This window comes from Condylura cristata, unplaced genomic scaffold (genome assembly GCF_000260355.1).
Source record: "Condylura cristata isolate star-nosed mole 26May11 unplaced genomic scaffold, ConCri1.0 scaffold00020, whole genome shotgun sequence".
In the NCBI taxonomy this organism is placed as follows: domain Eukaryota; kingdom Metazoa; phylum Chordata; class Mammalia; order Eulipotyphla; family Talpidae; genus Condylura; species Condylura cristata.
In genome coordinates this window covers 5,511,888-5,531,754 of record NW_004567121.1, presented here as the reverse complement: position 1 = coordinate 5,531,754, position 19,867 = coordinate 5,511,888, and the positions used below count along the sequence as shown (strand labels likewise).

The 19,867-nt window shown below is 44.2% G+C and overlaps 1 protein-coding gene across 2 annotated transcripts in view; it reads left to right on the top strand.

The window, feature by feature from the left end:
- Nucleotides 1–3,428: 3,428 nt before the first annotated feature.
- Nucleotides 3,429–19,867, top strand: part of RFX8 (RFX family member 8, lacking RFX DNA binding domain) — a 52,218-nt gene continuing 35,779 nt past the window's right edge. For both annotated transcript variants that reach the window (XM_012727396.1, XM_012727397.1), the window contains exons 1-4: nucleotides 3,429–3,502; nucleotides 6,927–7,050; nucleotides 15,123–15,184; nucleotides 16,678–16,764. In XM_012727396.1, the coding sequence (XP_012582850.1) occupies nucleotides 3,429–3,502; nucleotides 6,927–7,050; nucleotides 15,123–15,184; nucleotides 16,678–16,764 (347 nt within the window). The remainder of the gene's footprint in view (nucleotides 3,503–6,926; nucleotides 7,051–15,122; nucleotides 15,185–16,677; nucleotides 16,765–19,867) is intronic.

Genomic DNA, 19,867 nt, shown 5'->3' with positions numbered 1-19,867 from the left:
AATACACAAGTGAATGCCACAAAATGGAGTTTTTGTTATGTCAGTGGCAAATAAACATTCTTTGAAAAGAAAATGGATTTTATACCTCATTCCTCTTAACCGCCTATATTAAAGCATTAAGCATGCTGCTGTAAGAGTCTGTGTAGAGGTAAATGTCCTTCCACATATATCAACTAGAAAGGCAGAAGCTGAAGGTGTGAATAAGTTTGCATCAGCACGGGCGTTGCATCAGCACGGGCCTACTCAGGCTCTGCTTCTACTAGAAGGCCGCTCAAACTAGGGGCTCCTTCTGCCCCCCTTTGCTGTAGATGAAATTACAGGCCCTCCGGATGGTGGGTGCAGAGTTGACCCTGGCCTTTCTGTAGTCCTCTAGTAATAGGTCTGAACAGCTCTGGGACAAGGTGAGGTAATGCTTACATTTCACGGCATCTAATTTTTGGTGCAGTAAACAGCAAAAAGAACTTGATAAACTGGAGACTCCTGGTGTACTACTGCATTGCCAAGGTCATCCCAGGACTTGGTATCCACTGGGCCTCAGTACACTGGGGCTCAACGTATGAAAATATTATATAATGAGTAGTGAGATAATAGAACTGAAGTCAGCCCTAAATAACAACAGGTCTTCCTTTGGTTGTTGTGGAAATAGTGGACATCTTTGTGAGGTTCTTGGGTAACAGGGGGCTGCTAACCAGGTGAGATGAAAGGAGTCGTATCCTCAATTTCCAGGGGCTACTGAGAAGCAAAACCCTAGAGGGGGCCTCGCAATACTCCCCAAGATTCTAAGAGACCTACAGCATTTAGAATCATCCAGAATGGCAGGTATGACCCTAAAGAGCTGCCTTGGGGAACCCTTCATCTCCCTTCCTTTTGCCCCCTACCAGTACTATCATGGCTGGAGAACCCTTCATCTCCCTTCCTTTTGCCCCCTACCAGTACTATCATGGCTGCCATTCAGCTTTCCCCATTCACTAGTGTCCAGGCACTGCTTGAATCCAGCTGCTGCCAATCTGTTTCTTATCTGTAGAGTTGGCTTTCCTACTTGCCACTGAGAATGTCCATCCTCCCAGCTCCTGGCTGCGAGAGCTGCCATGGGATGGGCTGCCCAGATGACTTGTGAAGCAGCCAGTCCTGAACAAGGAATCTCAGCTGAGACATAAATAAGGCAAACAGCAGCCCCATCACTTCTTGATTGTAAGTCCTTTGAACTATTAAAATGATAAACTGAAGCATATTAAAAATGTTGACTTTATTTGAGCAAAAATTCAGACTGAAATGGGCATCATCCAAGCTAGAAGATAGAAAGCAACTCTGAAGAGCTGTACAAATGGGAGACATTTATAGGTGGAAGGAAGTGGGAGCAAGGAAGTTTTATACTAGACAAAAAAATTAGGTTGGTCAAGACAAAACTACTTTCTTCTAAGGGATGGAAGACTACCTCACTAGTGCTCATCAGGTGATCCCTGATCATCAGGTTTAAGATCTTACTTCTGGGAGAACTGAATCTAATAAAGTCTTGGTTTTGTGACTTCATTTTAGGCTTGTTTTCTGTCTTTTTAATAATGCTTCTCTGCCCAATCACCTCTTCCCCTCCAAATCAAATTCCCCATGCATTGGGACCAGCTAATCTCTGGCCCAATTCCCAAATGTAGAGCAGATATCATGGAGTCAACTTCTGGGAACTGATCAAACTTCAAGGAATGTTTGGTAATCTCTCCCTGGCAGGGCCCGTGGTACCTCATTCCTGATGACGGTGTCCGGATGAGGGGAAGCTGCTGGCCCTCTGGTGTGCCCAACAGCTGCATCCTAGTGGTGTCTCATGGAATGCAATCAGGGCTAATGTTGGATTAATGTCTGTCCTGCCTCTGATACTGGTTCTCAACGGTGTGCATGTGGGTGGTGTTGTTTCTTTGAGACAGTTTTAGAAAGTATTTTTGGTAAAACACATAAAACATAAAATTTATCCTTTTAACCATTTTTAAGTATACAATTATCTACATTTACATTGTGATACAACTGTAGCCAATATAGATCTCCAGAAAATTTTCATCACCCCAAACTGCAACTCTATATCCATTAAACAAAAATTTCTCATATCCTCACCCCTCTGTGGGGGGTACATAACCAGAAAGGGAATTGATTGATCATATGGTGTTCTGTTTTCAATCTTTTGAGGAACTGCCAGTACTGCTTCTATTGCAGCTTCAAGGAATAGGTCTTCCCAATATTTTCAGAACAGGTATCACCAAGTCATGTCTCTGGTTTATTTCAAACTGAGGCCAATCAAGGCCTTATAGGTTCATGAGACACTTTTACCACCCTCTAACTATCCAGAAAAATGAAAATGTGGAAATATTTCAGACTCGGGATTTTCACCAACAGTAACTTTTCTATCAGAGAAACTTACCTATGTGGTAGGCAATCAAATAATTATGGCACCCCACTTTTCCTCATGACTGCCCCTCCTCCCTCCTTGAAGTCCTAGGCTCTACCCCCATTCCTTAGCCCAACATATAGAGGAACATTTTGTGCCACTGATTTTAGTACACACACCCGTGTAGCGCCACTGATTTTAGTACACACACCCGTGTAGTGTCTCCATATGTATGTCATTAAAAGTGTCTTTTCTCTTACCCATCTGTCTGATGTTAATGGATTGTTTGAGTAGTCCGAGAAGAACCCAAAGGGGCAGAGGGAAATGTCCTCTGTCCTTACAAGGGAACATTTTATGTTCCCACCGACATCTTCTCATTTGCAGATTTTTTTTTTTTTTTTTTGGAGATGGATTGAAGTCCTTTGCCTTTTTTTAAAAGATTTATTTATGCATACAGAACTGGGATACAGGCCAGAGGTGCAGGGGCAGTGAGAGGATTCACCCTCAGTGAGAGGGTGGGGAACAGGCCAACTGACCAAGTACCCTGCTGAGGGCAGCAGCAGGCAGGTCTGGAATGGTCTGCTGCGCCATGTGGGTCACCTCCGGGGCAGGCGGGGATCAGAACTCCCGCTGAAGTGGCTTTAGCTTCTCAGTGCTGTGCTTTAACCCGCTGTGCCACCAGGGAGGGCCCTTTTTAAATTGGGCTGTTTTGTTTCTGAGCTTGTTGCAGCCCGGAACCCACCGAGTGGTCTTTTCTTTGAGGGTAAAAGAACCACTCTGGGGTCAGATGCAGTTTGTCGCCCAAACTTCCCAGGTAGCTCATCCAGGGTTCCAGCCCGCGGCCTGCAATCCGCCCCCCCCCCCCCCACACACAAAGCACTGGGCTGCGCGGTAGCCCGCGCGCCCCCCGGACGCTCACTCCAGGTCTCCAGCCAGTGGGGGGAGGTGGGCCGCGCGCCCGACTCTAAAGTAAACACCCTGGAGCGGCGGCGAGCGGACGGACGGGTGCAGCGCCGCCGCCTGCCCCAGCCCGGGCGCTGTGGGACAGGTGGCAGCCATGGCCGAGGGAGTGCCGGCCTCCCCGTCGGGTGGCGCGGGCGGCCGGGGCCTGCACAGCTCCATCATCCAGTGGTGAGCGGCGGGGCGCCTCCCCACCGGGGCGGAGTTTCGAGGTCGGGGCCCGGGGGCGCTCCCGGCCCACGGCTAGGGAGCGGCTAGGAAGAGGTGGGGCAAGGAAAACGGGAAGCGAAGTTCTCCCTAGCGAAGCCCCAGGTCCCTGGGGCTGGAGCAGGCGATGGGGGGGTGTGGGTTTTCCATCTGGGGCTTCCCCGTGGGTCACGCTTCCTGGGGAAGCAATCCAGACTGCCCCCCACCGGGGGGCTTGTTGTTGGGCGGGCGCTGCCACATACATCAGAAAGCGCGTGGGCGGTGGCCTGGAGGGGAAATGTTTTCCCTTAGTTGGAGACCCAGAATGGGATGTTTTCTAACTTAAAGCAAAGCAATTTTTAGCTGTAACAATGCATTCCACATTGTTTGTGAAATTCACTTCTGGCTGTTTAAATAAGAGGCAGGAAAAACCGGAAAGAAAAATATCCTTAACCCGTGGGACTGGTGAATACACAGGCCTGTAGCGCTTCTTAAATAAGAAAATAATTGAAAACAGCCTAAGACTTAGTTTGAGACGGTGAATAGCTAGTAGATATCTGGTTCCCTTTTTGTTTTTTTAATTTTTAAAGAATATTTCACAGGAAACACTTTCTGAGAGTTAGGCGAATGGGGGAAAAAAATGAAGGGTGTGTTTGTGATTGTGATCTTAGAAATGCTAACTGGTTACTCTTTTTCTCCAAAGAGTTATTTTTAGATAGCGTTATCTTCCCAGGAGAAAGACATCAAAACAGTAAACACGGAGCAGGCACTGATTTCCTAATGCTACCCAGCCTTGTTTCTTAATCACTGCCTCAGATCCTTGCGTGATTAGTTCGTTAGGAAAACGGACTGATGATGCCTTTGTCGAGTAATTCAGGTCACCACTTAGTAAATTAATAGTATAGGGGTTTCCATCATGCTCCAGAGACTTGATAGAACGACTGGGGAGTGGTGAGGTGGGGAGGGGAAGAAGCCTGGACACCTTAAGGGTGTTTGTAAACTGACAGAATACAGACTCCATGCAGTGCTCTCTGCAGGTACCCTAAATCCCTTAGGGTGGTATACAGCATTTTAGGGGTGAGCCCAACTAGCTCAGTCCCGTGCGACAAGTTTCTGCTCCAGCAGACCTCTGACCTGAGGTGTGTGGAAATGGATGGAAGGATCCTTCTCTCCAAAGTAGGGCAGGTGGCGGGGCATTGAGGGTAAGGCAGCATGGCTACCTACCTAGGTCGACACTATAGGCATCCAGTCTAGAGGTGGAATGTCTTAACATTGGCATTAGGAACACAGCCCCAACCACTTCACACAAACGGGATGGCCATTGTCAAATAAACAAAATCAGAAAATAGCAAGTGTTGAGGGTGTGGAGAAATTAGAACTTGTTCATTGCTGGTGAGAATATAAAATATTGCAGTCATTGATGGTAGGAATATACAATATTGCAGTAAGGCACTTCTTTAAAAATTGGAAATGGGATTATCATGTGATTCAGCAATTCCAATTCTAGGTACATACCCCAAAGAACTGAAAATGTAACAGGGTGGTCCCCAGGAAAAGGGGAAGTTCCAGGTTCCCTGCCCCACCCAGAAGGAGGGTGGAGCCAAGCAGAGATAAAAGAGAGGCAAAGGAATCTGAAGAGAAGCAAGCAGGATGGAGAGGCAGGAGGAGACCTGAGGAAGTCACATGGAGCAGCAAGCATGTGATAAGAAAATGGGCTTGTTTCTTGGCCCTGGACTGGTTAAGGCAGATGTGGGTGAGAGACCTGTAGGGAGGTGACTATGGCAGTGTTTATATTGATTTTGATTTTGCTCTTTTCCTCCTAGATTTGTCTGGCCATTTCTGACCCTTTTCCATGGGTCCCTGCCAGAAGGTGCTTTAGTCTTGTGGCGGGCTTTCAAGTCTTGCTTTGGACCAATCTCTTTTGGGTGGATTTTTGCCCACGAGGGGATGGGTCACTTCAGGTGTTTGATTTAGAAGTTATATTCTTTGTGTTCTGTATTGTATATTCATTGCATTAAAGTCCCTTTTCATTAAAGTTTTATATGTTTTGTCTTGTGGGAGTGGATGGCAGAACCCACTTAGAGCAGGCAGATTTGGGGCTTCAGGGGTGCCCCTCTCTCCCTGCCCCGTAACAGATTCGGTGCCCTGTAACAAATGCAGGGAATGGAAGACATATTTATATATGCATATTCCAAGTAGCACTGTTCACACTAGCCAAAAGAAGTGACTCAAGTGTCCCTCAACAATGAATGGATAAACAAAATGTGGTTTATACAGATAGTATATATAGACTGATACTCAGTCTTAAAAAGGAGAAATTCTGATACATAATGCAGCATGGATGAACCTTGAAAACATTGAGCTACATGAGGTTAGTTACGAAAGAACAGATACTGTATGATTCTACTTATATGAACTACCTAGAGTAGTGAGATTCATAGAGATTGAAAATCAGATGGTGAGGAGACGGGTTTTTGTGTAATCAGTCCAGAATGTCAGCTCTGCAAGATGGAGTTCTAAAGAGGGCTGGTGGTGAGGGTTACACAACAATGTGAATGTGCTTAAAGCCACTGACTAGTACATTTCAAAATGGCAAAGAATGTAATGTATATTTTACCACAATTTAAAAAGTAAATCACTTTTAACACCTAAAACCACAGAACCCCGGGTCACCAGGGCACCTAGGGGAGCATGCACCTGGACCCAGGAGCAGCTGGGCAGTCGAAGATCCACCTGAACAGAGGCCAAGGGTGCTTCCTGCCACTTAGCTCTGTACCCAAGATGAAGTAAAGAACAATAAAGGCAAGCTACTTTGCCTCTTAGTATCTTGCATTCTACATCTTATTGCAATTTAAAGATTCAAAATATATTTGTCCATCTGAAAGCAGTCAGATTTAAAAACTATGCAAAATAACGGGAGGTAGAGAGGCCAGGAGGCAGAACTGTGTATGCCTGCCCTGGGTCTCAGGGGCTCTGGCACCCCTGCGGTCTCCTGCAGCGGTGAAGGACTCCATCTGGATATAATGTTTTGTGGATTAGTGAGTAAATAATTATCGTTTATAGTTATAGAGTTGTTGACTACAATGTTTATTAAAGGAAAGTGTCTGCTGAGCTCAATAATTTGAACTTATTTTTTAGTATGACTGCCTGACAAAAAATACTAACAAAAGTAACAACAAAAGTCCACCTTGTTGATTATCTAAAAGCTCACACTCAAAATACATAACACTCGGTTGACAACAAAAGCATGTATTATCGATAATGGTTGGTGGGCCTTTTCTGGCTTCCAATCAGTAAATTAGACTTAGTTCATTTAGATGAAATATTTGAATTGTGGTGAATTGGTGATCCTTGCCAAAATATTTGACTCTGAAAAATAAACGCCAGTTTCCTCTTCTTTCTCCTTCAGGTTGGTTGATAATTTCTGCATTTGCGAAGGATACAGCGTGCCTCGCTGCCTCATGTATGAGATTTATGTGGAAACCTGTGGACAGAATGCACAGAACCAAGTCAATCCAGCCACATTTGGAAAGGTAGGCTTTAAAATAAGAACACAGTATTCGCTGGGTAAAAATTACGCAGGTTAATTGATAAGGAAATGTTAGAATTTATTTGGGAGTTAATGGTTTCTCTCTGAGAAGCCACCAATGTATTTAACCTACGTCTCTGACATACTTCATCTGTACCAAAAAGCCACTTTGTTAGCTGCTATAGATGAAATCTCCCCCCACCCATCTGTGTTCTTGAGCTAATTGAGAAATCTAATTAATATCAGACAGATTAAGAGATGAAAAAAATTAAATTTTATACATATGAAAAATTTGCATAGATGGAGATTCTAAAATCAATGGGGGCGAAACAAGGGCCTATATTGTGAGCTAAAGAGTAATATGGGCTTAGGACTTCAAGGAAACAGAAGTGGGTCTCATCTGATGAGGAGAGGATGACTCCTGACAATACCATATGCTCTGTAATTGAGTGTTTACCCTGTTATGTAGATTTTCTCTCATAGAAAGTATTTCTTCTCTTTTTAAAAAAAAAAAAAAAGATTTACTTATTTGTGCATACAGAACTGGGGTACAGGCCAGAGGTGCAGGGGCAGTGAGAGGATTCACCAGAGACAGGGTGGGGAGCAGAACAGGCTGACTGACCAAGTACCCTGCTGAGGGGAGCAGCAGGTAGGTCAGGAGAGGTCTGCTGTGCCATGTGGTCACCTCTGGGGCAGGGATCAAACTCATGCTGAAGTGGCGTTAGCTTCTTAGGGCTGTGCTTTAACCAGCTGTGCCACCAAGGAAGGCCCTAGAAAGTTTATTTCTGATAAGAATTCTCATCCTGAGTAATACCCCCAATTTTCACTTTTCTGGGTAGTTAGGGGAATTTTCTTGTGAGCCTACAGCATCTCCGTTGACCTCAGCTCAGTACATTCCACTTACTGAACAGACATGTGCTGGGAAGAACTTCCCGAGCATCTTAGTGAGGGATGGGGCAGCAGTTAAGCGAATGGAACTGTGGCGGCTCCAAATACTCTTTGGGGAGCCTGTTTACTGGACCCTCATCCCCTGCATACAAATGATGACACTGTGCCCCACACAAGCCACTGTGGGGGTGTCAGAAAGTTGTTGGTTTCCATGCTTTGGTTGTTCTCAGAGCACTCATTGGCTCTTAAAAGATTTCCTCTGGAGATTAAGAGCTCTGTCAGGAACCTTATTTGAACTGTATAGTACCCAGCAAACAGGGCAAGGGCGAGCGAGCTGAAATGCTCTGCCTTCAGCAGGTAGTTACTGAGCAGCTGCTTTGTGCCAGGCGTTTTAGATGTTGGGGATACAAACATGGACATAGCAGACACATTTCATTCAGGGAGGCAGAAAAATACAATAAAATATATAGTATAGTGTATGATGTAAATATTTCTTTTTAAGAAACATGCAAGAACTGGGGTACAGGCCAGAGGTGTGGGGGTGGAGGAGAAGATTCACCAGAGACAAAGCAGGACAGGTAGACTGACTGAATGAAATACACTGCTGAGGGGGGCCGAGAACAAGACAGGAGAGGTCTGCTGCGCCATGTGGGTCAGCTCCCTGGCCAGGGATCAAACTCATGTTACAGTGGCTGGAGTTAACTCATGTGCCACCAAGGAGGCCTCTGGCTGTTATAAATATTAGGAGAAAAATAGAGCAGAAGGAGGTAAAGCCTCTGTGTGTGTGTGCATGCACATGTGTGTGTGTGTGTTTAGGAGAAGATTGTAACTTTAGGGAAGGAAATGAGGAGAGCTCTTGTTGAGAAGAAACATTTGAAGCAGACTTCCAAGAGACAGGAATCGAGTGTGTTAGCAGAGAGAGGTGCAGATGAGCCAGGGCCTCCCCTAGTCAGTAAGAAGCCTGCAATGGCTGAAGGCTATCTGGGAGAAAGTCCCAGGAGATCAAATCAGGGAGCAAAGGGGGGCCTGGAGTGCATAGTAGACAGGAATATAGCTATAAATGTGAGAAGGGGCCAGATTCTGGGTATATTTGGAAAATAGTGACAATAGGAAAACAATTCATAAAATCAAGGTATTTCATTATTAAGAACAGTAACTTCTGGTCATACAGAGCACCGTATTTCTTTTCAAGGCACTTTTCCATCTAGTGTTGAGAAACAGGCAGCCACTCAAAACAAGTTAGAAGGACAGTTTTTCAAGGAAAAGGGAGAGCCTTTCTGGTCCAACTGTAAAATGTTTGACAGAGCCTTATGGAATCTAGTCCAGCGCTGCCCAAAGGGATGTAATGGGAACTGTAGGTGTAATCTCAAATATTCTAATATCCTAATTTTAAAGAGTTTTTAAAAGGTGCAATTAACATTTGGTTAATTTAAATTTTTAAATTAAATTTTTATCCAGAATAATTAAAAACGCTATGTTATCATTTAAACTGGAATTAATATTTAATATTGAAATCAATAGTCAAAAATCGTTGAGTTTTTTTTTCACTCTTTTATGAGATATCTCCAAAGTCCAATGTTTATTTTACATGGACAGCCCATGTAATTGGGTCGTCAATTCAGACGACCCATATTTCAAATGCGCAGAAGCTACATGTGGCTGTGATTCTAAGTCAGCCAATTTCTCCTTTTCTCCTCCCTCTCCATACCTCTCTCCAAAAGCCACTGTCTTCCATGGCTTCCTGATTTCCCATGATGCTATCTTGCACATGTTCCCCATGGTGACATAGCTGACTGTCTGCCCCAATGCCCGGTACTGTAATAATCTGCAGGCAGGAGAGGCCCACGGGAAGGATGTGTGGGTTGCGAGGAAACAGTTGGCATTTTAATGCTCTGTCTCATGTCAGCTATTAGCTCACGCATGTAGAACTAGAGGTCGAGAAAACAAACCAGGAGTGATTAAGGTCGAGGGTGTCACAGCTGGTTGTCGTGCTTGGGTGGCAAATCCAGTCTCCTGAATCATGGGTCAGACTTCTTTCCAAAGTGACCTTAGATGTCATCTGCTCCAAAAGCATACCCAATGTAACATCCCTTCAAAAGCACCTCCATCTGGGAACTTGCCAAGAAAACAAAATGCCCTACCTGTCTCAGCCATGGGGCTGAGAGGTGTCTGGGGGCAGCATGTTTCCGTAAAGGGGAAGTTGCTCTTCCTCTGGGCAGAGTAATCCCACCCCAGGATCTTGGCAAGCAGAACACAGGCTGATGAAATCTTCCTCAGCTTCTCAACAGGGGCCTGGTGCAGCTCTCAGCCTGCACGAGCATCTAGCATACCCCTTGGGTTGCCAGCTGGTTTGGGTTGAATGATGAGTGTGACAAGACACATGCTTACCAGGCCATAGAGTTGCCAATTCAATCTATTTCTTTCCCTTTTCCCTCTCTTCTTTCCTTCTTTCTCTGTTTTAGGGGCTCTCCAAAGATAGAATTGGATTGGTCCAGGCATACTCTGATCACTGATTCATGCATGGCCTGATCCCTCCTGGTTATTTAATTTAACAATGTGATAAGCATCTATGAACCCACAACCCAAAATAAACCATATTGCCAGCTCCCTCATCCCATCATCCAATAAGCCAAAGGTAAACTTGGCACCTGCAGAGCATCAGATACTCTATAGTTGACCAGGTGTCTCTGAGTAAGGTTCCCCAGGCAGCCACGAATCCCTCTGCTATTGCGTCACTCAACTCACACCTGGTCATTCCACCACTCAGCGTATTAAGACATTTTCTCAAGGATTTTCTGAGTTCTGGGTATTCTGGCATTACAACTGTGTCTTTATCTGCCTACTTGGTGCACTTACAGATGGAAGAGGGGGGTGACTTTAGCTTGATATCCCTAAGACATCAAAGACTTTTTCAAAAAAATTTTTTTAGATTTTTTTCATAAGTTTTTCACCTCTTGGGCAGTGCCACTGCTAAGAATCCCAGAAAGCAGAGGGAGACCCCAGTGTGTGCATTTATTTTTAGCATTTTCTTCTCAGTACTTCTCTCAGAATTCATTTCTCAAGACAGTAAGTTACTAACTTTCAGTTCTCATTGGGAATTTGCCTGAGGAACCGGCTAGTTGAAGGGTTGGTATTGGAAGGCACCCTTGCTGCCTACATGGAGAAGGGAGAGAGGAAGGGGAAAAGGATATGATCCCAAAGCGTGTTTACAAGAGAACAACAAAATACCCAATTCTCATTTCCTCCCTCCTCCCTTGGGAATGGAGTTGATTTCAGATTCCACACCAAGTTCCTGTGCAGATGTTAGAATGTTTCTTGCTCTTTTTGGCAGGCACTGGCCTAGGATGGGTAACGCTCATTCCTGGTGCAACTGATATCTTCCATGGATGAGGGAATTTCCAAAACACTGACTTCCTCTTTGAAAATAACATTAGTGGTATTTTTGTGATTATAAAAGTAATACATTCCTCTATAGAGAATGTGGAAATTAGAGAAAAGTATAAAAAATACCTGTGATAGCCTCACTGCCCAGGGATGTAGCACAAAGGTACAGTTAGCTCATTTGTTTTCTCTCTCTTTCTCTCACACACACATGTGGTCACTCCTCCTCCTGTACACCTGAACAGTGAAGAACTGTCTCGTCACAAGAAATCCCCTTACACCTCCACCCATCACTCCTTACCTGATTGTGGGTGATGACCTTGAGATGAGGGCTTTTTAGAGTTTTCAAACCCAGTGTTAAGTCCCTTCCTAGAGAGTGTGTCTCACAATTCACTTTGCTGTCTATGGTCTGTTATCTTCATGCCTCATCCTGTTGTTAACAATACTACACAGAGAGATGGACTGAAAGACACGTAAATGGAAAGACAGACAAGTAGATAGATAGACACACAAAATAGACTGTGTCATATGGCAAAGTTTTTAACAGCACCAAGCCCAGAATCTTAGGTTATAATTCTGGGCAAGTTATTTAACCTTTTACCCCTGAACTTCATGACATGTAAAATCAGAATATTCACTAAAAACAAAATTAATAATAGTACTTAACTCATGAGATGCTTTTTTAAAATTATCTAGAAAACACATGTAAAGAACAGTGCCAGTACAACGGGAAATACCCAGGAGGCATCAACTTTATTTTGTGTGTCTATTTCCACCTAAAATATCATTAACATTTCCTATTAAAATACTTTAAGTGTGAAGGTGCCTAGTCATACCACCCCAAGATTCTTAAATCGGCTTCCTCAAGATAACCAGCTCTGGTATGCCAGGTATTTTGAGCTAAAGGCAATAAAATTTCTGGAGGTTGAAAAGATGCTCCTGAGAAGTGTACCCTTCCCTAATCTAAGATGGGACCATCACTCCCAAGCTTTTTTCCCTTTCCTAATCAAGGAAGCCATCACTGCTCCCCTTTTTGTGATCTAAAACAATGTCATTGGGGGGGTTCATCTAGGTGAAGTTTGTCTCTAAGCATGTTCTCGCCATCTGAGTAGCTCATCTTCACTTTGAGCATAAATTGTCATGTGACATCATCCTTCTCATCCTGTTGAACTCCCAGTTGCTGCAATTTGGAGTACTTACTCCTTTCTCTCCAACCTGCAATGGAATCCACATAACTGTGGCTTCTCAGTGTATGTTTTCCTTTCCTAACCCATCTGAAATTTTTTTGATTACTTGTCCAGTATGAGAAGAACCCAGAGGAAGAGAGATATTTCTCCTGCACTGACAAAGTGCATACTATGCAAAGCTATAAAATAATTTTTGGATGTTCTAGAATTCATTTAAACTTTTTCCCTTATTGGAAATATTGGTTGTTAATATTTTTTTTCTGTTTGAAATCACTAAGTCTCCAATTTTGTCAGGTAATTTCCCTGGGAGAATATCTAATAATTGTACCAATTCATATTCCTCATGGCAGTTCTTGGTATTCTTTTTTTTTTTTTTAAAGATTTATTTATTTATTTATTCATACAGAACTGGGGTACAGGCCAGAGATGTGGAGGGTGAGAGGATTCACCAGAGAGAGATCGGGGAGCAGAATAGGCAGATCGACGAAGCACACTGCTGAGGGGAGCAGCGGGCCGGTCAGGAGAGGTCTGCCGCGCCATGTGGTCACCTCCTGGGCAGGCAGGGATCAAACTCATGCGGAAGTGGCTTTAGCTTCTTAGTGCTGTACTTTAACCCTGATGCGCCACCAAGGAGGGCCGATTCTTGGTATTCTTACCCAAATCCATGCTATTCCTAGCCTAGAAAATTGTTGGATAAAAACTTTATTTCACTGTTTCAGCTTGCACTTACAAGATGATTAAGAAAGTACTTTAAAAAAAAAAAAGATGTATTTATTTATACATACAAGAACTGGGACTCAGGCCAGAGGCACAGGGGTGGTAAGAGGATCCACCAGAGACAGAGACAGAGTGGGGAGCAAAACAGGCAGATTGATGAAGTACAGTACTGAGGGCCGCAGTGGGTAAGACAGGAGAGATCTGCTGTGCCATGTGGGGCACCTCCTTGACCACAGAATGAACTCGAGTTGCAGTGGCTGTGGACAGCTTCACAGAGCTGCACTTTAACCCCCTGTGACACCGGGGAGGCCCCAAGGCAAGCACTTTTGCATCTGTTTTGATTATATGTATTTTGTGTGTATCAGGCCATTTTCTGTTAGGTGTTCATGTTTTCCATATTGATTTGTGTGAGCTCGCTATATATTAAGTATATTAATGTTTTGGAGTAATCATCTCTGTTGGTTTTTAAATTTTAACTGTGACTTACCTGGTTATAACATGAGATCACATGATAATTCCGGGGTTGGGAATAAGCAATGAAAGAGAATGTGCAGAGGATTGTGTTGTCAGATACTAGACATTCTATTTCTGCTTCACCTTCCAAGCAGCAGATTGTTTCCTCAGGCCTGCACGCAGAGTCTGCTGTATTCTAGATAGCAATTCCTTTAGCTACCTACTATTTTACAGCTAAACACACTGGGAAGATTTTAAGTGCTTTTCTTTTAAGCAAGAGGAGAGGACATTGTCAGAATCCTTTGTGGGAAGCAGGGAGTTCTGACTTTAGAAATACTGTGTTTAGACTTGGCTGAATTTTTTCTTTTATCTCCTGACATTTCTCTTTCATCTATACATTTTGTTTCTCCTTCCCTGAAGAGACCTCTCCACTTGCCCTGGCAGCCTCCGTGCTTAATTGTGGTGGATGGGCCTTCCCTCTGCCTTTATTTTGTCTCCTCCACATGTGGGTGACTTCCTGTAGGAAGGGATAGGGCCTGGAGCCAGACAAGAGAAATGTTTCACAACATTGTCAAAAACTGTGGCCTAGAAGCTAAGAAAAAAGAAGAAGAAGAAGGCTTCAAGAGGAAAGCAAGCAGAATGGTCAGTCGGGGTCTGAATGTTGACAGAGGGGATTGTGGAAAACAGCCAGATCCCTGCTTGGCGGCTTGGAACACCAGCCCTTCCTCGCTCTGTGTGTGCCTAGTTTCACAGGCTCTGAGGTCTCCACTTTCAACACAAATGTGAAACCACATTGTGGTGGGTGTCTTCTAATTAGAAAACTGGAAAAGATTTCTATTTGAAAATGTAATTGATCATGATATTCTACCAGGACTGTCTAATAAAATTACATCCAAAAGATGACTGGGAGATGAGAAATTGAACCAGAAGCAACTATGGTGTTCAGTATTCTAATAGCATTTGTTAACAAGACCTTGAAAATGGAAAAGAAAAAAAAAAGGTAAACAAAGGAATAAAAAATAAAATGATTCTCCTGTTGCAAAAGAGGGAAATAGTAAAATTATGGCACACTCACATGTTGGGCCCTGGGCAGCTGTTAGCAATCTGTCTTTAGAGAATTGTCGCTGACAAGGGGAGTGTTAATGGTAGTGGAAGGAAGAAAACAGGGTTGCAGACGTACAAATGTGCGGTGCTGGTTATTCTCCGATTGAGTGCAGAACACATACACAGACTGAGGCTTTCAAAGAAAGACTGGAAGGAACCTCACAAGTTTAAATGGCAGTTTCCTCTGAGTGGTGTATTTTCTTCTTCATACTTGTCTGATTTTTCCAAATCTAATTGACTACATTTTCCTCATCAGAAAAGAAGAAATACAATTTAAATATACTGGTGAGAAAGTTTTATTCCTATAAATTAGAGTTTCAACTTTCAACCTGGTTTATTCTTTTAGCTTGTGCGCTTGGTTTTCCCTGATCTTGGCACCCGGAGGCTGGGCACAAGAGGCAGTGCCAGGTAGGTTTAACATTTGTGCTTTATTTTAAGTGTTAAATACTTGTGGAGGGGGGGAATCACAAAATGGGTGACAAAGTAAAGCAAAACTAAACAAACTGCAAATATTACCAAAGAATTAAAATGGGGGTGGAGGAGGGCCCCAGACTATGGTGAGGGCATGAGGGTGATTTAGTGATGGGAAGCCCACGGGAATTACAACTGAGATGAAAAAGGCACAAATGGTGTAAAAATAAACTATATATTATTTTTAAGAAAGAATTAAAATGAAATTCCAGTGCTTGAAATAATTCAAGGTGATGCTTGAACCAAATATTAGCTTCTGCTCTCTTAGGTACTTTGTGCAAATTCAAGTCACCGTATATTTTTTGTTCAAGATATTATTTACGTGTTAATAAAGGTGAATGTCTAATTACTGAAATACTTAAATAATTACACACATAGAATAATAACACTGTTTTAATTACTCTTTGACCTCAAATATCTAAGTATGTATCTAATTAGCATATTTGAATTACGGTCAGGAGACTCTGTACCCAGGCTATATTTTTAACATTAAAGGAATTTTCAGGGTTATCAGGTGTATCATGCCATAAGTGTCACTCTGCTATGGTGCTATTTATTGCATGGTTCAAATCAAGAAAATTCTGGAGAAATCACCCAGTCAGGAAGTTAGTGAGAAGGGATGGAGCCAAGTTAGGGAAGGAGCTTGCCACCCATGAAGAGCTTCAAGGCAGTGGAAGAGTTTGCCAACCTAAACATTGGGCAATAATTAACTCGAAAAACTCTGTTCTGGGCCTCCCTGGTGGCCTGGGAGTTAAGTCTCAGCACCATCGTTACTATGGCCAGTAAGCTGACCCCCATGGCCAGTAAGCTGACCCCCATGGCCAGTAAGCTGACCCCCATGGCCTGGCAGACCTCCCCTGACCCCCCGCTGTCTCCCTCAGCAGTGCATTTCAGCAGATCTATCTGCTCTGCTCCCCAATCTGTCTCTGGTGAATTCTTTCACCCCCACCCTCTGCACCTCTGGCCTATACCCCAGTTCTTCTATAAGAAAAGTTAAAAAAAAAAAAAATTTTTGTTGCTCTGCAATTGGATAAACTGCTGCCATTTCCCTGGGCTCAGCAGAGAAGGAGCCCAGTTCTCAGTCCAGGGAACCCTGAGTCACTTCATTTCCCTTAAAAAGGTTAATCAATGATAGCAGCAACAGGAGGAGTTCCCTGTCCGATACCTTTAAGTTTAGTGTGTCCTTAGGGGAGGTGGGAGGGGAGAACAGAGATAGAAACATTCACAAACCCACTTCAAGGTTGATGCACATGAAATTGCCCACCTGAGAGAGCATCAGAGGCTGAGTGACTCATCTGATTTTCCTAACAAGTGAAGTCAATGACAGAATCCGGAAAGACACCCAAGTCTCCTTAGCTAGTCTGTCCTGTGTCCTGCACAAAGCATGTCAGTGGTTTGGCATAATCTTTAAGACCACCTTTATTTTTCAGGTATCATTATGATGGAATCTGTATCAAGAAAAGTTCTTTCTTCTATGGCCAGTATTGTTATCTGCTGGGTGAAAAAGGGTATCACAGGTTAGTAGCTATTATTTACGTATTTTGGTCATAGGTCACAGCCTGATGAATATTAAAGCTACCCATAATGTAGTTGAATCTGACTTTTTGGGTGTTCTGCCATTAATCCCTGAGGGTGAAGACACACGTGTCATACCAGCAGGCCTTTGACATGTGCGCTAAGCACCACTGGCCTAAGAAATGCATTTCTCTTCATTTCCGTGAGTGCTTTTCATATTCATTAGCTCTCCATTGCCAAAGCTGTTTTTCACTGAATGAATCTTCATTCTTCTCACTTCTCTGCAAAATTTGACATAATTGGTCATTTCTTGGTTGAAACTACCTTTAGCCCTTAAGACTCTGCATCATCTAATTTCTTTCCCCGAGGACCCATTTCTTAATCTTCTCACCTTTCCCCTCTCTGCCAGTGCAGGTTCGCCTCAGCCTCTCTTGGTCAGGGCAGTGCGGTCCCTACCCGTGGTCTTAGGCGCTTCACCCTCCTCATCTTCCTTCTACCTCTCCCTCTGGTGGGTGAGTTCTCCTCCTAAATCATTTTGCTGGTGCTCAGCTCTTCCAGCTCTTTAAGCAGCCCTGTCTGGCTCTCAAGTGGGCATTTGCCTTTACAGGATCCACTGGTGCTTCACACTTAGTACCGTTTGTAAAAAACCTTCAACTCTTCTCTGCCCCTTGTTTCAATCCTTGTCTCTGGCTTCCTTATTTCAATCTATAAAACCAATAGATAGAATCTGTACAAAGCATCACTCTGAAGCCATTCCTATGAATGCTTCCTCTTCAGTTGTTCTGAGTCACTCTTTTTGGTTACTATATTTCCTTGGAGACCTATCATCTTACATTATTTCCATGAATCCCACATGACATCCCTCTCCTCTTCTCTCCCTAAACACAGCTAGCAGGGTCTTCTCCATAAAATTCTGTATTTTCGGGCCCTCCCTGGTGGCACAAGGGTTAGGATGCAGCACTGCAAGATGGTGGCAGCTGCCTCAGTACGAGTTCTATCCCCCGCCCCAGAGGTGACCCACATGGTGCGGCAGACCCTTCCTGACCCACCCGCTGCTCCCCTCAGCAGTGTACTTCATTTATCTGCCTGTTCTGCTCCCCACTCTGTCTCTGGTGAAGTCTTTCACCATCCCTGCACCTCTGGCCTGTACCCCAGTTCTCTATGAATAAATAAATAAATCTTTTAAAAATTTTCTGTATTTTCTTTGTCTCCTTCCTGTTCACAAATATTCAGGTGCCTGCACTGTGAACCGCCCCCCTTGATAAAACTACCTGGCAGAGGCTGGAGTCATCAGTCTACTTTCTCCTCTTCTACTTTCCAACACATCAGCCTTTTTCTCCCCAACCTAAACCATCAATTTCAGCCATCTAGCTTTTCTCTGAATATATTGTGTGTGTCTCTGTTCCTACCATTCTCTCCTTCCAGGATGCCAGTCCTCCTGATCTTCTTTAATTAGACTTTCATGAATCCCGTCTCCTCCCTCCAGACCTACCTCAGGGGACACCTGCTCGGTGAGACTGCTTGTAGCAACACCAGCTCTTGCAAAGGCACCTTCCTCCACTCACTCACTCACAGCCTATCTGCCTATCTGCAGCCGGCATTTCTGTTTCATTCAGACTGTTCACTGAGTCTTCATTTGGCATTAATGGATGACTGTGCATCCAAGTAGCTAAGGACAGTTTTTTTTTAAAGATTTACTTATGTATACAGAGCTGGGGTACAGGCCAGAGGTGCAGGGGCGGTGAGAGGATTCACCAGAGACAGAGTGGGGAGCAGAACAGGCCGACTGACGAAGTACACTGCTGAGGGGAGCAGTGGGGAGGGAGAGGTCAGGAGAGGTCTGCCGCGCCATGTGGATCTCCTCCGGGGCAGGCGGGGATCCAACTCATGCTGAAATGGCTTTAACTTCTCAGTGCTGTGCTTTAACCCACTGCACCACCAGGGAGGGCCCCAGCTAAGGACAATGTTAGTTTTACGTGTAGCCCAACATAGTTATTAAGAGTGCCCCCTAAGTAGAGTTCAGTAGAGTTCTAAATGTAAGATTATCTGTCTATCTATCTAAATATCTATAATAGGCACATTTTATGATGTCCCTTTACGTAAGGCACCCAATATATAAGGCAGCTACTGAGGTAGAAAGATAAGCAACCTTCAATATGGATAAAGCATTGACTCATCTCTCTAATAGCTTTATAGGGGAGTTAGATACACATTTTCCTTAATATCAGCTGTGATGTTATAGGTCTCAGAAGTGTGTGGAAGTGCCCAGGAGAAGGCACAAGTGGAGAGCATACATCTTTAACAGCCTTTAGAGATTTTCTTTGAGAAATAAGAGGGTACCATCATCAGAACCTCTGCACAGGAACCCCCTGCTTTCTGTTCCTGGTGTCTAGTCAGGAAGCCCAGAATAGGTACTGAAATAGCTTCTGAAGAACTGAAAGTGGGGTTTAAAGTGACTAGTCTGGGAAGGGTCAGTGTGCCTGGAGATAGTTCTGGGGTTGCCAAAGGCATACAGACAGATGAGGGCTTTAGCCAAAAAGGAGGCAGGTCTGAAAGACCCCCCAAGAAGCAGGGCCCTTGGGTGATTGAGTCAGCAAAAGAAGGGAGCTGTTACAGGGCACCCCAATGTGAATTGGGTTGCCTGCCTGTGGGTCTTCACCCGTGCACTTACAATTCAATCGTATTATGGACACACTCAAAAGGTTAAATAATGGATTTATTTATAAGGAGAAAGGTAAAGGAATAGCCCAGGGAAAGAGGGAGAGAAACACAGGTTAACTAGGATGTCCTACCAGTTCTGCTGACTTGGACTCCACCGGTACGCTGAAAACCGATTGAGCGCCAAAACGATCAGCTGCGAACCACCAGGTCCCCCCAGAGCCCACATGTCTGGTTTTATCCCATCCTGGCTGCTCAGCTCCACCCTCACGTCCCAGCGTGCTTCTTCTTGGTACTGATGGGATTTGGAGTTCCCTGATGGGATTTGGAGTTTCAGCATCTGGAGTAGGGGCGGAGTCCATGAAACCTGTACCTGTTGCAAGACCAGCGCTTCCTCTTATATCTCTTATTCTTCCTTTGTCTCTTATTCCTCCTTTGCATTAACCA